Here is a 21,779-nt window from a genome sequence, read left to right as displayed (position 1 = left end):
GATGAACTTACAGTATTGACTCACACACACACACACACAGATCTTTTTAATCTCTGTCCAACATGATCTCGTTCGTTTTCTTAGGTATTAATATGCAAAGTGTAGTTCTGACACACACGCAGGTTTTTATGCTTGGATACTTCTATGTATTTCAGTGTGGCAGAGAGAAGTGATGGATGAATATTGGGGTGAGATCACAACACAAACACACACACAGTTTGTATAGTCATTTGTGTAGCGTGAATAAGCTGGTTTCATTAGTGACGGAGGGAGCGTCTGTTCTCAAAACTACTTTCGAGTCAAAACCTCATAACACTGATCTTTACACTTGTGCACCATCTATCCTAGCAACTGAATGAGCATTCAAGGAGGAGAAAGTTATTTTATTCATTTAGTTTGCTTAAATTGTTGCCAAATTTCACATTCGTAAATGCAAGTTTACTATAAAAACAAACACTTTATGCTTTTGTTGACAGAAGGCCGTACATAGACACAACTAGAGACCTTTTTAAGACTTTAAAAGTTTAAAGTTTGCATTTTTAACATTTTTGTATTCTTTTTTCTAATTTATTTTTGCATGCATATTGTTCAATACCTTCATTTGAACAAAAGTGCATGTATAATAAACATGCATGCTAATACTGTGGCCTCAAATTTCGCACAGGCTCTCGTTTGCATTTATATTTATTCATTTCACAGCCTCTTTTCCCCAAAGCGAGGAGCATCACGAGGACATGTTCTCCTCCAGATGGGCGTCCACATCAGTCTGGGTCCGGGCAGACATCCAGTTCCCAAGCGCTGGCTCTGATCTGCCATTTGACCCCACCCTTAATCCAGAGACCTGCAAACACGGCCGCCCACTGATGCCCGCTGGCGCGTAATGGACACCCACAATGCAACAGTCTCTCTGGAATGCTTTTGTAATTGAATAATAAGGTCACTTTTTTGGTTAAAAAAAAACTTGGTTGGGCTGTCGAAAATCCCAAAGCATTTGTCATCGTAATTGTACTTGCTGGTCAACGAAGACAATGCTGTAAAAATGGCAGAGCATCTAAACACTCTTAGATGTTGTTTTAGCGTAGCATTTGCACACATGCAACATTGGAAGTCTGAATTGCTCTCTCTTTGCTGTGTTGTTCTGCAGCTCGTGGATGAGAGGTGACTAATATTAGAAGTGAAGACTCATTTCAGTCTGTGGTAGACGCTCCCTCTCTGATCTCCTGGATGAAGGTGTGACTGTTGGGTTGTATTTGGCATTGAGGAACTGCGGGACACGAATGTTTCAGCAACGCCCTGAGAAGCAGCGCCAGGTCTGAACAGAACAAACGGTTAAATTCAGCCATCGCCACCCATCGCCTCCTTTCAGTGTTTAAATGGGTTATCTGGCCAGAGATGACGAGTCATCTTCATCAAGCATGCTAAGTCACCTCGCTTCAACTCTGGTAAACACTAAGTGATGGTTTTGGGGAAGTACAACGAAGCACTTGAAATCTTGATAAGAAGGTGTGGTTATGTTTAAGAATAATGCAGAATTCAAATTGATTCAAATCGATTTTTAATGTAAAGCAGAATTGATGTTCAAAGAAATGCATTATGACTCATTTTTAACTAGAAAACCTTTTTTAATGTTGACTTGACAAAGTTTTGGGATGGATGGGTGGATGATAGATGGATGGATGGACGGATAATGGATGGGTGGACAAATGGATGGATGGGCGGATGGATGAAAAGATGGATGGATGGAAGGATGGATATATGGATGGACGGATGTATGGATGGGTGGGTGGATGTATATATGGGTCGAATGGGTGGATGGATGGATATATGGATTGGATGGGTGGATGGATGGATGGATTGATGGATGGATGGGCGGATGGATGGATGGGCGGATGGATGGATGGATGGATGGGCGGATGGATGAATAGATGTGTGGAAGGAAGGATGGATGGATAGATGGGCAGATGGCTGGATATATGGATGGGTGGATGGATGGATGGATAGAAGGAAGGATGGATGGATGGGTGGATGGAAAAAGGATGGATGGATGATTGATAGATGGATGGAAGGAAGGATGGATGGATAGGTGGGTGGATATATTGATGGGCGAATGGATGGATTGATGGATATATGGATTGATGGAGAGATGGATGTATGATTGGCAGATGTATGAATGGATGGATATATGGTTTGGTGGATGGATGGATGGATGGATGGATTGGCGGATGGATGGATAGATGGGTAGAAGGGTAGGTGGGTGGATGTATATATGGGTCGAATGGGTGGATGGATGGATATATGGATTGGATGGGTGGACGGTTGTATGGATGAATGGATGGATGGGCGGATGGATGAATAGATATGTGGAAGGAAGGATGGATAGATGGGTGGATGGCTGGATATATGGATGGGTGGATGAATGGGTGGGTGGATGGATGATTGATAGATAGATGGATGGATGGAAGGAAGGAAGGATGGATAGGTGGGTGGATATATTGAGGGGTGAATGGATGGATGGATATATGGATTGATGGAGAGATGGATGTATGATAGATTGGCAGATGTATGAATGGATGGATATATGGTTTGGCAGATGGATGGATAGATGGATGGATTGGCGGATGGATGGATGATAGATGGGTGTATGGATGCATGTATGGATAGATTGATATATGGATCGGCGGATGGATGGATGGATGGACAGGGCTCTGTGAGGGCCAGTCCAGTTCTTCCACACCAAACTCATCCATGTCTTTATGGATCTTGTGCGCTGAGGCTCATGATGACCTTCCCAAACGGTTCCCACAAAGCTGCAAGCATAGCCTTGTCCAGAATATCCTGGTTTGCTAAAGATTTCCCTTCACTTGAAGTAAGGAGACTAGCCCAACCCTCAGAAACTGGCAAAGCCATTATCCCTCCTTTATCAAACTTCAGTTGCACAATGCAGTCGGGCAGGGAAAGGTATCCGCCAAACCCAGACTCTCCCATCAGCCTGGCAAACAGGGAGTGATTTTTGTGGCTTTGTGCTGATATTAATGCCTGTAGTACTTTTGAACTCTTAAGCGGTGGACTAAGCAGAGTGTTGGAGACTTCCACAGACATGCATCCATGGCGTACAGGCGACACCACTGTCAAAACGATCCCCATTATTCAAATAGATCCACAAAAATGACTAAAACGCTGTATTCTGCTCCAGGCCATTAGATGGCGATGAAATTACAAGCATAATACGCATGTGCTTGACGCCATCTTCTTCAGAGATTTCTGTTTTCAAAAGTCCACGTTTTTAAGCTCCCAAAACTCAGTTTTCGTGTAAACAAACGGCCAAAACTAAAATTTGTAAATGCAGACTGAACGAGTAGGTGCTAGATTTCATTCACCTGTGGCAATGGGTCTCATTTAAACACCTGAATTCAGTAATTTAAGAGGTGTGTCCAAATACTCTTGTCCATATAGTATATACTTAACATTTGAAGTGGATCAAAAAAGTTCATCAAAGTTGTCCTAAGACACGAACAAGTATTGTTCAAAATTCATGTAAAACTTTGATGAAAGGTTTTGATCCACGTCAAATGTCGACGTTTGTTCTGCTCTGAGGGATGTTATTAGGAGCTGATGACTTTTAATAAAGCTTGTTAGAGCGATTTAAACGACTTGCTAATCACAAAAAAGATGACCTAAACATCAAACAAGGAACAAGCTGTGGTGTGAAGTTAACAGGCAATTAACTTTCATCTTAACACCCATCCCTCAGGAATCCTGGAAAAGACAAACTTTGAGTACACATGAGTCAGTCGGCGTTGATGCGCTAATAGCGCAGACGCGGCTTCCTGGCGTACAGGACTTTGGGCAGGATGTTGTGGTGGCGGTGGAAGTGAGATCGGTCGATACTCAGCCTACGGTCTGACTCCTGAAGACATTTGTGTTCTTCGATGAATCTCAAAGGCGTGTGTTTGTGAGACTTCATGGTTAAACTGATAGACCGAACGTACGTGGCTTTTGACTTCCTGTTCAAGTCCACATCACATTGTGTCATTGAAGCAGAGTTAGAGTTAGTCAGAAAAGTATTATGTCTTCAAAAGAAGTGGAAACAACATCCACCTCAACTTAGTTTGATCTCACCGCAACACAGTTCAGCCGTTTAAGAGGGACGGATTTGATGCGCCTTCATGATGGAACACAAAATCACCCAGAAGAGAAAAACACCAGATAGTTAAAACACAAAAGTGGCCTTCGAGGGCAGGAAAGTTTGGACCCTTTCCCTTTAAGGAAGGCAGACCTTGCATTTTTATTGTGCAATTGATTTAATTGACTTAACATGCACATACTCAGGGTCTAGCATGCAGTTTTTATCACACTTGGGTAAAGTGAAACTCTGTTTTTTGCATTTTTGTTCCTGTGAAAGTTTAGGAGTTTAGTTGGTTTTTCCCCTTGTACTTTAATGACCAACTGTGCAGATCGTGACGTTGTATGTAAGACGAGTGTATCTTGTATTGAAAGACATGACATCGGTCGCTTAATGTGAGGAATATTTCGTGTTTTTGTCACCAATGTTGTTGTAGTTAGCTAAATCGTGAAAGTATTTCAAATCGAGAGAAAATATGAGAAAAAGTTAAACCTAAAAATCTAAGAAATGTTACCCTGGCATCTAACTGACATGAAGTTTGAAGTAACTTATGAAAACTTAAATAAATAGTTGAAGCTAATAAAAAATAAAAATTAAAAAATAAAAAAAATCGACAAAATTGTGTAAAAAATGACAAAACAATCTTAGAAATGTTGCCTTGCAATTAAATGAAATAAAATAAGTTGAAATACTAAATTCATATATATATATATATATATATATATATATATATACATACATAAGTGCTGTCAAATTGATTAATAAATCTAACAAAAAGTTTCTGAATATTATATTGTGTGTGAATATATGTACACACACATACAGACACTTATATATATATATATATATACACACACACACGCACAAACTTTTATGTTAGATGCGATTAATCATGATTATTCGACTTAATCATCACCACTAATTAATTTAATTAGTGCTGATGGTCAAGTCGAATAATCATGATATATATATATATATATATATATATATATATGTGTGTGTGTGTGTGTGTGTATGTATAAACAAAAACTAATACAAATGACTAGCACATAAATTGACTAAAACTTAAACAAAAATTCAAATGAATTTCAGTTTTTAGTTCATTTTAATTCATCATAATAATATCTGCCATATAAATAATACTAAAATAACACTGTATCGTTAAAAAACATGATGATTTGAGGTAAAGTTAAGAAAGATATGTAATCAAGGTCATGTTTATCTGTAGTGTATAGTGTATATTTGCAGTGTGTTTGTGTTTCTTTACAGTAAGTCATGCTAATTTATTTCTTTATAGCTGGATTGTTTGTCTTTGATTTGAGTCGCTCACTTACTGTAACTCACATCAGTGAATGCAAGATTATTCTTGAGAATATGTGTACAGCTTCTTATAAAGTTTCTTTCCAGCTGTTGTATTTACTTGCCAATGTTTAGTCTCATTTGGTACTCGATGAGTGTTCACTTTGACCTCTGCTTACATGTTCTGTATACCTTTCTCACACACTGTTCTTTTGTTCTGGCAGGCTGTGAGGTGAAACACAACATGCGTGTGTTTGATGTCCATCTAAAGCAGGCGGAGGAAACAGCAGCGGCCCTGCGGCTCTCCACTCCTCCGTGTGCGTGTGTAAAATCACTTACTCTGTGTGTGTGTGTTTTAATAGTCCACCTGGGTACAGTGTGTCAGTACTACTCGCCTGCTCACTCGCTCCGCTCATCAGTCCATCTGCAGTTACTGCTTGGCTCAAGAAACATCAGATGCAGCAAGCGCTGCGGTGGGTAACACACACACACACACTTCTGTCATTTGATGTGGTTTGTGAAGAATCAGCTTACATATTTTGTTTGCTTTGAAGCTTCAAGTTCCAACACACACACACACACACAACTTTCCCTCTTCATCGCTCTTTAATTCACCGCTGTGTTTGAAGTTTGTTGGAATGTTTGATTTATATCTCTGTTCAGATCTCACTGGAATGACATTGATCTGATCGCTGATGCTTCTGAGAAAATCTGAGCCTAGTGGCCACACCCCTCTGTTATGATTGACAGCTGAATCCAGTGGCCACACCCCTCTGTTATGATTGACAGCTGAAGTCAGTGGCCACACCCCTCTGTTATGATTGACAGCTGAAGTCAGTGGCCACACCCCTCTGTGTTATGATTGACAGCTAAAGCCAGTGACCACACCCCTCTGTTATAATTGACACCTGAAGCCAGTGGCCACACCCCTCTATTATGATTGACACCTGAATCCAGTGGCCACACTCCTCTGTTATGATTGACAGCTGAAGTCAGTGGCCACACCCCTCTGTGTTATGATTGACAGCTAAAGTCAGTGGCCACACCCCTCTGTTATGATTGACAGCTGAATCCATTGGCCACACCCCTCTGTGTTATGATTGACAGCTGAAGTCAGTGGCCACACTCCTCTGTTATGATTGACAGCTGAAGTCAGTGGCCACACCCCTCTGTGTTATGATTGACAGCTAAAGCCAGTGACCACACCCCTCTGTTATAATTGACACCTGAAGCCAGTGGCCACACCCCTCTATTATGATTGACACCTGAATCCAGTGGCCACACTCCTCTGTTATGATTGACAGCTGAAGTCAGTGGCCACACCCCTCTGTGTTATGATTGACAGCTAAAGTCAGTGGCCACACCCCTCTGTTATGATTGACAGCTGAATCCATTGGCCACACCCCTCTGTGTTATGATTGACAGCTGAAGTCAGTGGCCACACTCCTCTGTTATGATTGACAGCTGAAGTCAGTGGCCACACCCCTCTGTGTTATGATTGACAGCTAAAGCCAGTGACCACACCCCTCTGTTATAATTGACACCTGAAGCCAGTGGCCACACCCCTCTATTATGATTGACACCTGAATCCAGTGGCCACACTCCTCTGTTATGATTGACAGCTGAAGTCAGTGGCCACACCCCTCTGTGTTATGATTGACAGCTAAAGTCAGTGGCCACACCCCTCTGTTATGATTGACAGCTGAATCCATTGGCCACACCCCTCTGTGTTATGATTGACAGCTGAAGTCAGTGGCCACACTCCTCTGTTATGATTGACAGCTGAATCCATTGGCCACACCCCTCTGTTATGATTGACAGCTGAATCCAGTGGCCACACCTCTCTGTTATGATTGAAAGCTGAATCCAGTGGCCACACCCCTCTGTTATGATTGACACTCATACACAGAGAGGAGAAGATCCGCTGCCAGTCATTTAACTGTACAAAAAATGTCCCTTATGCTGCTTGATATCGCAAACTGTCATTTGTTATCATATTACTTTAATTTATTGTCATAATCATAAACACACTGGTTTGTAGCTTTTATGTCTCAGAGAATCAACTACAGCTCCTTTATGATTTGTCTTTCTATTGCCTCCATTAGTGCATCTACAGATCATCAGCTCTCTCTCCTGGAAAGACGGACCAGACGGACAAACAGGAAGCAGCTGTTGCCAGGGAAACAGACTGCGGAGCGTGGGAGAGATTGTGAGGTAAGAAAGGAGAACAAATGAAGGAAAAAAATAGATCGAGGGAATGAAGTCGAGTTGGAGAGATCTAATTAAATTCTAACAGTGAGGGAAAAGGGGCATATGTGCGTGTGTGTGTGTGTGTGTGTGTGTGGACCTGCGTCTGTAGCTGGGAATAGATGGAATGACGCAAGGTGTGACAGATCTATCTATCTATCTATCTATCTATCTATCTATCTATCTATCTATCTATCTATCTATCTATCTATCTATCTATCTATCTATCTATCTATCTATCTATCTATCTATCTATCTATCTATCTATCTATCTATCTATCTATCTATCTATCTATCTATCTATCTCTCTGTTCTAGAATCACATTTGACATCTGTAAATACAGTGAGTTGTTCAGAGTGGACTGGAGCAACATAATATTTCTGACTGACAACAAAAATGTCAGTAGGTAAAAGTGGAATTAGAAACTAAACACCCACACACACACACACACTCAATCACTATACACACAGACACCCAACCAGACACGTACACACACTCTGATTTGAAGAACCTGAGGTTACACAGTTCAAATTGTACGTCAATGAAGCTCGATGTTGCTCAATCCACCTCCCAAACCACAGGAAATGACCTCATCACTCTTCTGGGCCTCCTTATTGGCCAACTATCGTCAGGAGAAACATCTTAAAGATTCATATGGAGGAGAAGATGGAAATAAATATCTCACACATATGTTTCCACACAGGGCTCAGTTAGGGGAAGTAGTGTCGTAGTGTGTGTTTACTCATGTTGAGCTGGCCGGAGGCTTCGACACATTCATCTTTCCATCTCTGATGGGCCGAACGCTCACACATTAACACTTTTCACCCAGTTATGCAGCAACCGTGCAGATCCTTGTTAATGTGCAAACACAATAAACCACTGCAGAAGTACACTACTGTGCAAAGGTTTGTGGTAATGTGATGATCAAGAAACACTTGTGATTATTATCAGTGTTGAAACGGTCGCGCTGATGCATCATTTCGTGGAAACCGCCAGACGTTTTTCAGGATTATTTGGTCAATAGAGAGTTCTGAAGAACAGCGTTTATTGAAATAGAAATCTTTGATCACTTTTGATCACTGTGACGAATAAAAGCGTTCATGTACTTTTGAACGGCAGCAAATATTATAGAATTTGTTGAATATAATGTAATACAACATAATCTTGTTTATGAATTCTTTCATACATTTAGAACTTCTGAAAAGTCAAGATAACAGAACTAGTGAGAGACGGACAGATCCTGACAAAAACTGTGTGTGTGTGTGTTAGGAAAGACTAATGTGTGTTTCTGTGTGTGTGTGTGTGTGTGTGTGTGTTTAGTTGTGTGAGAGTGATGGTTATGTTTAAGGGGAAGGTATATTGTGTGCGTGATAGGTTGGTTTAGGGGATAGGTTAGTGTGTGTGTGTGTGTGTGTGAGAGAGAGAGAGAGAGAGAGAGAGAGAATGATGGGTAGGTTATAGTGTGTGTTTGTGTGTGCGTGTGTGTGTGTGTTTGACACAGAGAGATTCTATGTGGTCTCTTAATCACTGGTCTGAACTGCTCTTAAGGCGGTCCAGTAGGACAATGTGTGTGTGTGTGTGTGTGTGTGTGTGTGAGAGTGTGTTTTAAATTTATGCCATAGTGGTGAGTAAGAAATGAAGGAACCCCCCCCCCCCATCTAGTTTTAAATACACACACACACACACACTAACCTATCCCCTAAAAACCAACCTATCACACACAAAATATACCTTCCCCCTAAATCTATCCATCACTCTCACACAAATACACACACACACACACATACACACTAAACCTACCCATCACTCTCTCTCTCACACACACACACACACATAGACACATACACACAAACCCACACACACACACACTAACCCTAAGTCCATCCATCCATCACACACACACACACACACACACACACTATAACCTACCCATCACTCTCTCACACACACACACAATCTCTAAAAATGCTGGGATTGTAACTGACCCGAACCTTTGCTCAGTAGTGGCCATTATAGAGTGTGCTGAATATAAAGTATTCTAATAGAACACAATCCTATTCCATTATGGAATAATTTATATTTATTTGGAACTTCATAATAGCAGCTGTCACACTAGAACTGATGATAAACACTAAGAGCCACAAACAGTGTGTGTTATTAGGACAAACTAATAGGTTAGTGTGTGTGTAGTAGAGCCAAACCGATATATCGGCCGATATTAGGCATTTTCCAAAATATCGGTATCGGCAGTTATAATGGCCGATAAATGAATATTTCAAAAATAAAATAAAAACAGACGAAACACGCTTCAATCATCTCTTCTTGGCCTGTTATATTGAAAATGTATGTTTTACAATTTGCAGTATGATGTTATCTATTGCTAAATTATGGCTCATCATAGACTAGCTAACCACAAAGCTAGCTAATGCCACTATCATCAGTGGAAGACCGCTAACGTTAACATTAATGAGCATGGAAACCACAATGAACTTTTTCTGCCTAAATAAAGTAATGATTACCGTATTTATAACTAGCATATCTCTAGTTACCATCCCTACATTGTAAAATGTAAGTTATACTTGTGAGGAGTGAACATTTAGACAGAGAGAAAAAGTATCAAACGTATCTTGTGCAGAAAAGTTAGTTTTTCTTTTACACGTGTGTGAAATCCAACAATATTTAATAAAAAGAAAATATCGGCCGATATATCGAAATATCGGATTTTAAAACCCCAAAATATTTGTATCGGTATCGGCCTTCAAAATCCTTTATCGGCCGGGCTCTAGTGTGTAGTGACTGTGTGTAACTGGGGTTTTCCTTTCGGTTCTTACTCACACACACACACACACACACAAACACTTAAACAAGAGCATTTCACAAATGTCTAGTCTTTTATGTAAAAATGAACTTTGAACTAACCTTTTGTTTTCCAATATTAAAGTTCACTTTGTACATAAAGCATGTAAAATAAAGCCCTCAGTTGTGATGAAGAAGTGTTATTTTAGAGTTATTTGATGGTGTGTTTGTGTGTGTGTGTGTTAAATCAGGAATGTTAATGAGGATCAGTTTAGCGGCTCTTCCTTTCACGACCGACGCTGAACGAGTGTGTGTATAAGTTTCACGGGCTGTTATCTGAATTCCTTTCCTCTTACACTCCTCCTTCCCGCCTCAACAATCCGTCAATCACGGCCGAGTTCTGGCCGGATATTAATGACACTGCGCTGGTTTGATGTTGCTCTGTTTCAGGCGGAGCGTGAGTGTGTGTGTGTGTGTGTGTGCGGGTGTTTTGGTGTGTGTCTCCATCTGTCAAACGCGTTGTTTATCTGAGGCTTCTGTGTCTCGGTGAGTCGACCACAGCTCGTGTGATTCAGATCCGTGAGTCATGAAGAGCATCGGTGCTGCGGTCCGCTCAACAATCTGTCCCCGGAGAGAGAGAGAGCGAGAGGCTTGCTTTATATCCATCCATCCATATATCTATCCATCCATCAGTCTGTCCATCCATCCATCCATCCATCAATCTGTCTATCCATCCATCCATCCATCAGTCTGTCTATCCATCCATCCATCCATCCATCAGTCTGTCTATCCATCCATCCATCCATCAGTCTGTCTATCCATCCATCCATCCATCCATCAGTCTGTCCATCCATCCATCCATCCATCAGTCTGTCTATCCATCCATCCATCCATCAGTCTGTCTATCCATCCATCCATCCATCCATCAGTCTGTCTATCCATCCATCCATCCATCCATCAGTCTGTCCATCCATCCATCCATCCATCAGTCTGTCTATCCATCCATCCATCCATCAGTCTGTCTATCCATCCATCCATCCATCAGTCTGTCTATCCATCCATCCATCCATCCATCAGTCTGTCTATCCATCCATCCATCCATCAGTCTGTCTATCCATCCATCCATCCATCCATCAGTCTGTCTATCCATCCATCCATCCATCAGTCTGTCTATCCATCCATCCATCCATCCATCCATCAGTCTGTCTATCCATCCATCCATCCATCCATCAGTCTGTCTATCCATCCATCCATCCATCAGTCTGTCTATCCATCCATCCATCCATCCATCAGTCTGTCTATCCATCCATCCATCCATCCATCAGTCTGTCTATCCATCCATCCATCCATCCATCCATCAGTCTGTCTATCCATCCATCCATCCATCAGTCTGTCTATCCATCCATCCATCCATCAGTCTGTCTATCCATCCATCCATCCATCAGTCTGTCCATCCATCCATCCATCCATCCATCAGTCTGTCTATCCATCCATCCATCCATCAGTCTGTCTATCCATCCATCCATCCATCAGTCTGTCTATCCATCCATCCATCCATCAGTCCGTCCATCCATCCATCCATCAGTCTGTCTATCTATCTATCCATCCATCCATCCATCCATTCATCCATCCATCCATACATAGTATTGTTCATTTTGTTTTCTCATTCATTCGTCTGTTCCACCCATCCGTCCACCCATCCTTCGTTCCATCCATCCATCATTCATTAATTCGTCCGTTCCATCCACCCATCCTTCGTTCCATCCATCCATTGTTCATTCATTTGTTCGTTTCACCCATCCATCCATCCATCCTTCCACCCATCCATCTATCCATCCTTTCTTCTATCCATCCATCCATCCATCCTAATGTTCATTTTGTTTGCTCATTCATATGTTCTTTCCATCCACCCATCCTTCCCTCCATCCATCCATCGTTCATTCATTTGTTCCTTCCACCCATCCATCTATCCATCCTTCCATCCATCCATCCATCCTAATATTCATTTTGTTTGCTCATTCATATGTTCGTTCCATCCACCCATCATTTATTCGTCCGTTCCACCATCCATCCTTCCTTTCTTCCTTCCACCATCCATCTATCATCCTTTTTTCCATCCATCCTTCCTTCCATCCATCCATCGTTCATTCATTTGTTCCTTCCACCCATCCTTCCATCCATCCATCCATCCATCCATCCTAATATTCATTTTGTTTGCTCATTCATATGTTCGTTCCATCCACCCATCATTTATTCGTCCGTTCCACCATCCATCCTTCCTTTCTTCCTTCCACCATCCATCTATCATCCTTTTTTCCATCCATCCTTCCTTCCATCCATTCATCGTTCATTCATTTGTTCATTCCACCCATCCCTCAATCCATCCATCCTTCCACCCATCCATCTATATATCCATCCATCCATCCATCATTCCTTCCACCCATCCATCCTTCCTTCCTTCCTTCCTTCCTTCCATTTATCCATCCATCCATCCATCCATTCATCATTCCTTCCATCCATCCATCCATCCATCCATCCATCCTTCCTTCCTTCCACCCATCCATCTATCCATCCTTTCACCCATCCATCCATCCATCTATCGACCCATCCATCCATCTTTCCATCCATCCTTCCTTCCTTCGTTCCATCCTTGCTTCCATCCATCGCTCTTTTCCTTGTTCCATCCACCCATTATTCATTCGTTCATTCTGTCCATCCATCCTTCCTTCTTTCTTCCCATCCTTCCATCCATTGCTCCTTTCTTTGTTCCATCCATCCATCATTCCTTCCTTCATTCCTTCCACCCATTATTCATTTATTCATTCAGGCTATCCTTTGTTTGTTCATTCATTCCATCTATCATTGTTTGTTCATCCATCCATCCATCCATGTTCTGTTTGTTTGTTCCATCCATACATCCATCCTTTGTTTGTCCATTCATTCATTTGTTTGTTCCATCCTCGATCCTTCTTTTTTTAAATTATATTCATCCTTCCTTTGTTCATTCATTCCATCCATCCATCTTTCGTCCCATCCCTCCCTCCATCATCCATCATTCGTTCTTGCATTCATTCTTTCGTCTTTCGTGTCCATTACATCGTCCATAGTTTGTTTATTAATTTACAGGTTTCATCCTTTGTTTCTACATTCCATCCATCCATCCATCCATCCAATGACATTAAAAAAATAATAAGTTAGCATTTAAAAAAAACTTGTTTCAAATATATGAAATGTTTATGAGCAGCAGATGTTCCTGAGTAACCAGTCCAGGTTCTGGATTGTGATTGGTGGATGTTGATCCAGGAACGCGTCTTATTCAGATTAACGACTTCATGCCACTCTCAACAAACCTCTAAGGTAAAAAACAGAAAAAAGATAGTAAGAGAAAAGTAGTAAAAAGTCAAAATGGAAGTGTGAAAACAGATGAATGTGGACTGATTTTGCAGACAGCTGAGTGTGTGTGTGATCATTTTCTTCTCCCCCATGTGGATCAATAGAAATCTGTAGTCAATTACACACTGGCACACACACACACACACACAGAAATTACATTTGTGCCTGTATAGAGCAGCTGCAGCACGCCTGTAATGAAGAACATCTCTTTCTCCAGTGTCTCTCAGGAGTGGAAATGTAAGGCACACTCGTCGTGACTCACTGTAGGAAAACCTCACCGCACCAGAGGATGTGTTGTGTGTATTCTTGTGCGTTTAAGTGTGTATGTGTGTGTCGTGTTGCAGCTGCACATTTAGTTTTTCAATAAAGTTGTTCCTCCTGCAGTCAACGGAACGGATTACTGTAATGTGTGTGCCGCTTTTGGCCGCTTTTGAATTTATTTTACTGGAATGGCAATAAAGCGGCTGGTTTCCGTCATTAGCTCAGGATGTGCTGCGGTCGCACTCTGAATCCAGAGATGATTACAGGCAAAACACTGAGGAATAAACTCTTCTATCTATCCATCTATCCATCCTTTTATCTGTCTATCATCCATCCATCTATTCATCATCTATCTATCGTTCATTTGTTTGCTGACTCATTCGATCGATCTATACATCCATCGTTCCTTTCTTCATTCATTTGTTACATCCTTTGTTCGTCTGTTTCATCCATCCATCCATCCATTGATCGTTTGTTTCTTCATTCATTCATTCCATCCATCCATCCTTCGTTTGTATGTTCATTCCATCCATCCATCTTTTGTTCATTCATTCGTTTCTTCGTTCATTCGTTCCATCTATCCATCCATCCTTTGTTTGTTTGTTCTTTTGTTACATCCATCCATCCTTTGTTTGTTCATCCATCCATCCATCATCCATCGTTTTTTGTTTTTTCCTTCATTTTTTCCATCCATCCATCCATCCATCCATCCATCGTTTGTTAGTTTGTTCATCCATCCATCGTTTGCTAGTTTGTCCATCCATCCATCCTTCATTTGTTTGTTCTTTTGTTACATCCATCCATCCTTTGTTCGTTCTATCCATCCATGCATCTATCCATCCATTGTTTGTTAGTTTGTTCATCCATCCATCCATCCATCATTTTTTTTGTTTTTTCCTTCATTTTTTCCATCCATACATCCATCCATCCATCCATCGTTTGTTAGTTTGTTCATCCATCCATCCATCCATTCATTCGTTCATCCATCCATCCATTGTTTTTTAGTTTTTTCCATCTATTCATCAATCCATACATCCATCGTTTGTTAGTTTGTCCATCCATTCATCCATCCATTCATCCATCCATCTATCCATCCATTCTTCATATATTCGTTCTTTTGTTACATCCATCCATCCTTTGTTCGTTCTCTCCATCCATGCATCTATCCATCCATTGTTTGTTAGTTTGTTCATCCATCCATCCATCGTTTTTTTTTGTTTTTTCCTTCATTTTTTCCATCCATACATCCATCCATCCATCCATCCATCCATCGTTTGTTAGTTTGTTCATCCATCCATCCATCCGTTCATTCGTTCATCCATCCATCCATTGTTTTTTAGTTTTTTCCATCTATTCATCCATTCATCCATCCATTCATCAATCCATCCTTCATTTGTTCGTTCTTTTGTTACATCCATCCATCCTTTATTCGTTCTATCCATCCATGCATCTATCCATCCATTGTTTGTTAGTTTGTTCATCCATCCATCCATCGTTTTTTTTTTGTTTTTTCCTTCATTTTTTCCATCCATACATCCATCCATCGTTTTTTAGTTTGTTCATCCATCCATCCATCCATCCATCCATACATTCATTCGTCCATCCATCCATCCATCCATCCATCCATCCATCCATTCATCCATCCATCTATCCATCTATCCATCCATCCTTCATTTGTTCGTTCTTTTGTTACATCCATCCATCCTTTGTTCGTTCTCTCCATCCATGCATCTATCCATCCATTGTTTGTTAGTTTGTTCATCCATCCATCCATCGTTTTTTTGTTTTTTCCTTCATTTTTTCCATCCATACATCCATCCATCCATCCATCGTTTGTTAGTTTGTTCATCCATCCATCCATCCATCCATCCATCCATCCATCCATCCATCCATTCATTTGTCCATCCATCCATCCATTGTTTTTTAGTTTTTTCCATCTATTCATCCATTAATCCATCGTTTTTTAGTTTTTTCCATCCATCCATCCATCCATCCATCCAAACAAACAGCAGTTCTTTGAGCACAAGTGTTCAGCGCATGATCCGGATGAATCACAGTTTTCATGTGTGTGTGACCCGTGGGACTCGAGCACAACGGCTTCAGTCCGAGTGTGTGGCTCTGACCTCCTGAAGCGCACGTGATCGGCCTCTCTCTAAGTGGCGGTTGTGGGTCCTGCGGTTTGTGCGCTGACCGAATCTGTTACACAGCAACAACTACACAAGCCACAAATATGCCCTTTTTTTTATAAAAGTGAAATAATGAGGCTTTGATGGTTTCAGCAGACGTGAGCTCCAGAAATAGGACTCGCTCCAGAGGAAAAGCGGCTCGTCTCGCCCCTGTGGCTTTCAGTTTTCGGTAAATGCTTTATTTAAGAGGGTCTGTTCCCACAGACATCTGCGAGGACACAGTAAACCACAGCGAGACACAGATAAGGCGTGTTGGAGCGCCTACGGAGCGTGTGACGGCCAGGAATGCGTATCGCTCATTGTGAGCGTGTGGAAAGATTGAAATCAAGTAGAAATACAGCACATTATAGGGTTAGTTCACCCAAAAATGAAAATTCTGTCAGTATTTACTCACCCTCATGTTGTTCCAACCCCGTAAGACCTTCGTTCATCTTCGCAACACAAATTAAGATATTTAAGATATTAAGATCACTCCTGCATACAGTCCATATAGGCTTCTTGAGGGAATGACTTGCTGTCCTCGAAAAGTCATTAAAGACATCGTTAAAATAGTCCAAGTGACTACAGGGGCTCAATCTTAAGTTTATCAAACGACGAGAACACTTTTCTGCGCAAAAAACAACAACAAAAATAACGACTTTATTTCAACTATTCGTTTATTTCTCCCTCTGCGTGAGTCAGGTTACTAGTTTAATAAGCTTCTGTTATTGTCACACGCATCACACACACATGACCAGCGTCGGCCAATAGTGAGGCCAATCGGCCAAAAAGTCTTTAACTTTACGCAATCACACTACGTTAACTGACTACAGGCCCATAGAGAAGGAAGTAAATAGTTGAAATAAAGTCGTTATTTTTGTTTGTTTTTGCGCACAAAAGTGTTCTCGTCGTTTGATAAACTTAAGATTGAGCCCCTGTAGTCACTTGGACTATTTTAACAATGTATTTAATGACTTTTCGAGGCCAGCAAGAGTCATTCCCTCAAGAAGCCTATGGACTAGTATGCAGGAACGATCTTAATATCTTAAATATCTTAATTTGTGTTGCGAAGATGAACGAAGGTCTTACGGGGTTGGAACAACATGAGGGTGAGTAAATACTGACAGAATTTTCATTTTTGGGTGAACTAACCCTTTAAAGTCTGAAAACGCCTGTATATATGATTCTCATTTCTCAACAGATGCATGTCAAAGTGAAGTTAACATTTACTCAACCGTATTGAAATCGAGAAATTTGCTTAATTTTTTTAACGCAAAATTATTGGTTTATAAAAAAAACATAGGCTATGTAAGCTGCATTATTAGGTCATTAGCGCCAAAGAAATTATATTAAGTAGCCTACATTTGTGCTCATAAGTTTACAGGCTTATGAAACTGACATTTCTTTCAATAATGTACATGTTTCAAAGACCAATTTACACTGATCATCCTGTTCACACATTTTTTATTTATTTATTTGAATTATTAACACAACATGCAAGGTGTCCCTAAACTGTACGGTGTGCTTGCGATGTGTCTGTCCGTGTCAATGTACAGTATGTGTTTAGAGTCTCTTTCTGTCCTGACATGTTCATATCCCATCAGATACTGCCGAGATTATGAAGCGTCTAAATATAGAAGCATTACAGCGCTAACAAAAGCGTGTGTGTGTGTGTGTGAAGGGCTTTACTACAGTAGACAGAGCAGGTGCAGACCTACAATTACACACACACACACACAGACATTATACACACATCAACAACACATGCTTTTGAAAGTCACTGAACCGACAAGAAAGTGATTCGGGCTTGATTGTGAACATGACGGGGCAGAGAGAGAGAGAGAGAGGGAGAGAGAGAGACTTTGAAACAGAAAAACTGATGACTCACAAGCTTCCCAAAACACCCCCTCCCTTTTCCCGCCTTACGGGAAGCGGAATGTTTTCCTTTTTCCCCCCCTCTCTCCTTCACAGGGAGAAAAGCTCCTTTGACAGCGTCGGGGTCACGCGCGGGTTGAGCGTTTGTGTGCGGGACGGGTCGATCTGCCGCTGCGGGGGTCCGCTAACTGTGTGTGTGTGTGTGTGTGTGTGTGTGTGTGTGTGTATTGCTCAGATCAGGGGGGTTCTCAGTCTTTTAGATGCCATGGTCGCCAAATATATGATAATCCTCATTCCTCACCCTTAAATTTGAAAGGCATATATTTTAATGTATTAAGACCCAGTTTACTGTGAAAAATGTTAATCTAAAATATTATTTGGAAAATACTCACTATGTACTGTAACTCTTAGATGTAAGCCTATAGTCAAAATTGATTTAGTTCAATCGGTTTGGTCAGTGTGTGTGTGTCCCGTTCAGTGACTCAGGTTGTTAGCATGCTAGCAGAGCTAATTAGCATTCCTCTCCTGTCATAAATATCTCGCACTCTCCGTTTGAAGTCGGTTTGTTTGGCAGCCTGTCGTTTCACTGGGTCTTAATTGAATCCTTTCTGCTTTTCAGACTCCTGAAAGTGTTTGTCCCGCGGGAGACAGTGTTTTATAACTTGGAAACTTAGGGGATTTCACCCGCGTTTCTGAGCGATGATGCAGGACCGCAGCCAATGGAATCTCAAGGCTCACGTAAACACTGGGGAAACTGATCCCAGAACAGACACGGATATCTCACACAACTGAATACGGCATAATATCCGTGGTGAAAGAGAAATATATAGGCTACTAAACGTGCACCCAGACAAATTCAGTGTACTTCAAGTCTGCTAATGATAGTTAGCTTGAACTATTTTGGAACAACTCATTTTGTTCAAAGTGTATTTTAGTTGTAATTAAAAGCATTACAACATCCGTGTTATGCTTTGTAGTAAAGCATAACTTTAAGCCAATTCAAGACAACTTCAAGAATGCGTACTTTAAGTATAGGCCTGTGTAGGAACTAATTGCATGCTTGATTAGTGATATTAAAGTGCACAACAGGGTTCCCGCAGGGTCTTAAAAAGTCTAAAATTCTGAACTTTAAATTTAAGGCCTAAAAAGTCTTAAAAACGGCCAGATTTTCATCTGAGGTCTTAAATTTGATTTAGTCAGGTCTAAAAAAGATTTTACCCTCGTTCATTTGCCAAAACTCTGGCCGCAGAAAGTTATTACAAAGTAGCAAAAAAGTATTGAGTCGTAGCCTACAAAGTGGAGCTCTAGTGCAGGGGTTCAAACACGGTGCTCGCGTGCTAGCATTGTAAATTAAATGAATGCTTTCCAATTAGTGAATTCATTAAAATAAAACACTTTTTTCCAAATATTTTTTTTAATTTACATTTTTGGTAATGCCATAGTGTAGGTCTTAAATTTCAATGTTTATGGTCTTAAAATGTCTTAAAAAGGTCTTAAATTTGACTTACTGAAACCTGCTGGAACCCTGACTTAATTTGTGTTACAAGTGCATTACAAATTCATTTCGAGTGTATTCGAAAGCAATATACCATTATATTATATTCCAAATACTATAAATGGCACACTTTGTCTTCAATAACAAATGCACATTAATATTCAAATATTAGCTATATATGCCTATACTTTGTACAATATATTGTTGTATAATAATGTATTTTGAAAGTATACTTTTTCAATGCATTGTTGCAATTATCATTTAAACACAGTTAAAAATATACCCACAATTATTTTTTAAGTAAGCCAAACAAAATCTAAAGATAATGATTTAAGGGTCAAGAGCCCAACTAACGCAAACACTGATCAGCATAATGGTGACTTAAATTATGAATATTTTCCAAATACAATAAAGTCTATTTTTCCACTAGGCAATAGTCATCCGGTGGTCAGGCGGACCTGCTTGTCTGTACCTGTGTGATGTACAACACCAGATGTGTGAAGGAAACCAGTGTTGACAGTGTTCAGACAGTGTGTGTGAGTGTGTAGGTGTATCTTCACAGCACATCGAGATAAAGGTATCAGTGAATGGAGGTTTATGGTATTATAAAACAATAACACAATATGATAAGGGTTGTTGTGCATCATTCATAAACGAGTTGAGAGTGCACTTTAAAAGCCAAAGAGATAGATCTAGATAGATAGATAGAAAGATAGATAGATAGATGGATAGATAGATAGATAGATAGATAGATAGATAGATAGATAGATAGATAGATAGATAGATCTGAGATAGACTGACCTCAGTTTGAACCTTTACTCTGAGGTCAGAGGTCACTCAGCAGAACAGATACCTGCAGCTGTCAGTCACAGGTGTGTGTGTGTGACACCTGGTCTCGACTCCAGTCTGTAATTACACACACAGGTGTGAGACGCCCCACTTGTAACACTGTACAGTGTTTACCAAAGCAACCGTTGCTAGGGTGAGCTTCTCTTTTCAGGTCCTGTCTGGAAAATCAGGTAACACATCTGAAATGAAACTGTTAATGCTGTAATGGTTTTGATGGGATGGTGAAGCTACTTTAGTTTGAAACCATTTATTATCAGATTACATATCATATGAACTACAATGAAGTTAAAAAAAAAAAAAACCTACATGTAATTGAATCATATGGTTAAAAATATATTTTTTTTTCACTACATACAGCCAATAAAGCTACAAAACACACTAACTTCGATATCCAAGTTGAGAACATTGCGAACAGCAGCACTACTAAATTCAAAACGCATGGCAGCGATGAAAACCGATGAATCGCTTTTTTAGAATGAACCGATTCACTTCAAAGATTCAGACTCGCCGGTTCAGTTGTTCAGATGCGCGAGCTCGTCGCGTGTGAGTGTTGTGAATAATCTGGCGTGATGTTTTGCTCTCGGCTGATGCAGATGTGCGACTCTCAGCGGGTTTTATGGTGTTTTTGACTCTTTCTGATGCTTCTGTGTGCAGAAGTAGGTCAAAGTTCTGCTGCAGTTTCTCCAGAACAAGCACTTCTGTGTCCAAACTCACACACACAGCTGGAAAACAGCAGAGCACGTGGGCGATAACAGTCAAAGCCCGAGTCACCCGCACAGCTGTGAGTGTCTTTGTTCTGTTTTTTTTTTCTCTTCATGTGTTTTTATCCTCTAGTTTGTACTTATGTGAGAGTGTTGAATGCATAATGAGTCCTGCTGTTTGAAGGGTTTATTTTCATTAGTGGTTCTGGTTTTTAACGGGACGCTCCCATGACTGATCAGTGTATCGGTATTCATGTCACTGTGACAAAATGACTGATTTTTCAGACAATAAACTGGTTAATTCAACTGAATCAGTTCGTTCAGATGGTGCTTGTAAATGAACCGACTTAGAAAACGATTCACTGATTTGAGTCACTTGTTATTGTGATAAATTTGTTACACACTTGTACATTTGTTATTGTGAAATACGCTAGTTTTTTGATGCTACTATGCTGTCACACGAATTAAATTAATTATTTAAAAAATATGATTCTATTCTCGAAAAAAAAAACAATAAACCTGAGTGGAATTATATATATATATATATATATATATATATATATATATATATATA

General features: G+C 40.4%; 1 protein-coding gene across 2 annotated transcripts in view; it reads left to right on the top strand.

Moving 5' to 3' along the window:
• Positions 1-21,516, top strand: part of LOC148981946 (uncharacterized) — a 33,671-nt gene extending 12,155 nt beyond the window's left edge. The window contains exons 4-6 of one of the 2 annotated variants that reach the window (XM_089129308.1): positions 5,647-5,739; positions 7,528-7,636; positions 18,780-21,516. In XM_089129308.1, the coding sequence (XP_088985434.1) occupies positions 5,647-5,739; positions 7,528-7,636; positions 18,780-18,834 (257 nt within the window). In that variant the 3' untranslated portion in view covers positions 18,835-21,516. Of the gene's footprint in view, positions 1-5,646; positions 5,896-7,527; positions 7,637-18,779 lie in introns of both variants that reach the window. The other variant, XM_089129307.1, reaches the window with a different exon arrangement.
• Positions 21,517-21,779: the final 263 nt, after the last annotated feature.

Source organism: Pimephales promelas, chromosome 3 (genome assembly GCF_988280905.1).
Source record: "Pimephales promelas chromosome 3, fPimPro1.hap1.1, whole genome shotgun sequence".
Taxonomy (NCBI): domain Eukaryota; kingdom Metazoa; phylum Chordata; class Actinopteri; order Cypriniformes; family Leuciscidae; genus Pimephales; species Pimephales promelas.
Note: the sequence above shows the minus strand (reverse complement) of the source record. Positions and strands in the feature narration are given on the sequence as shown.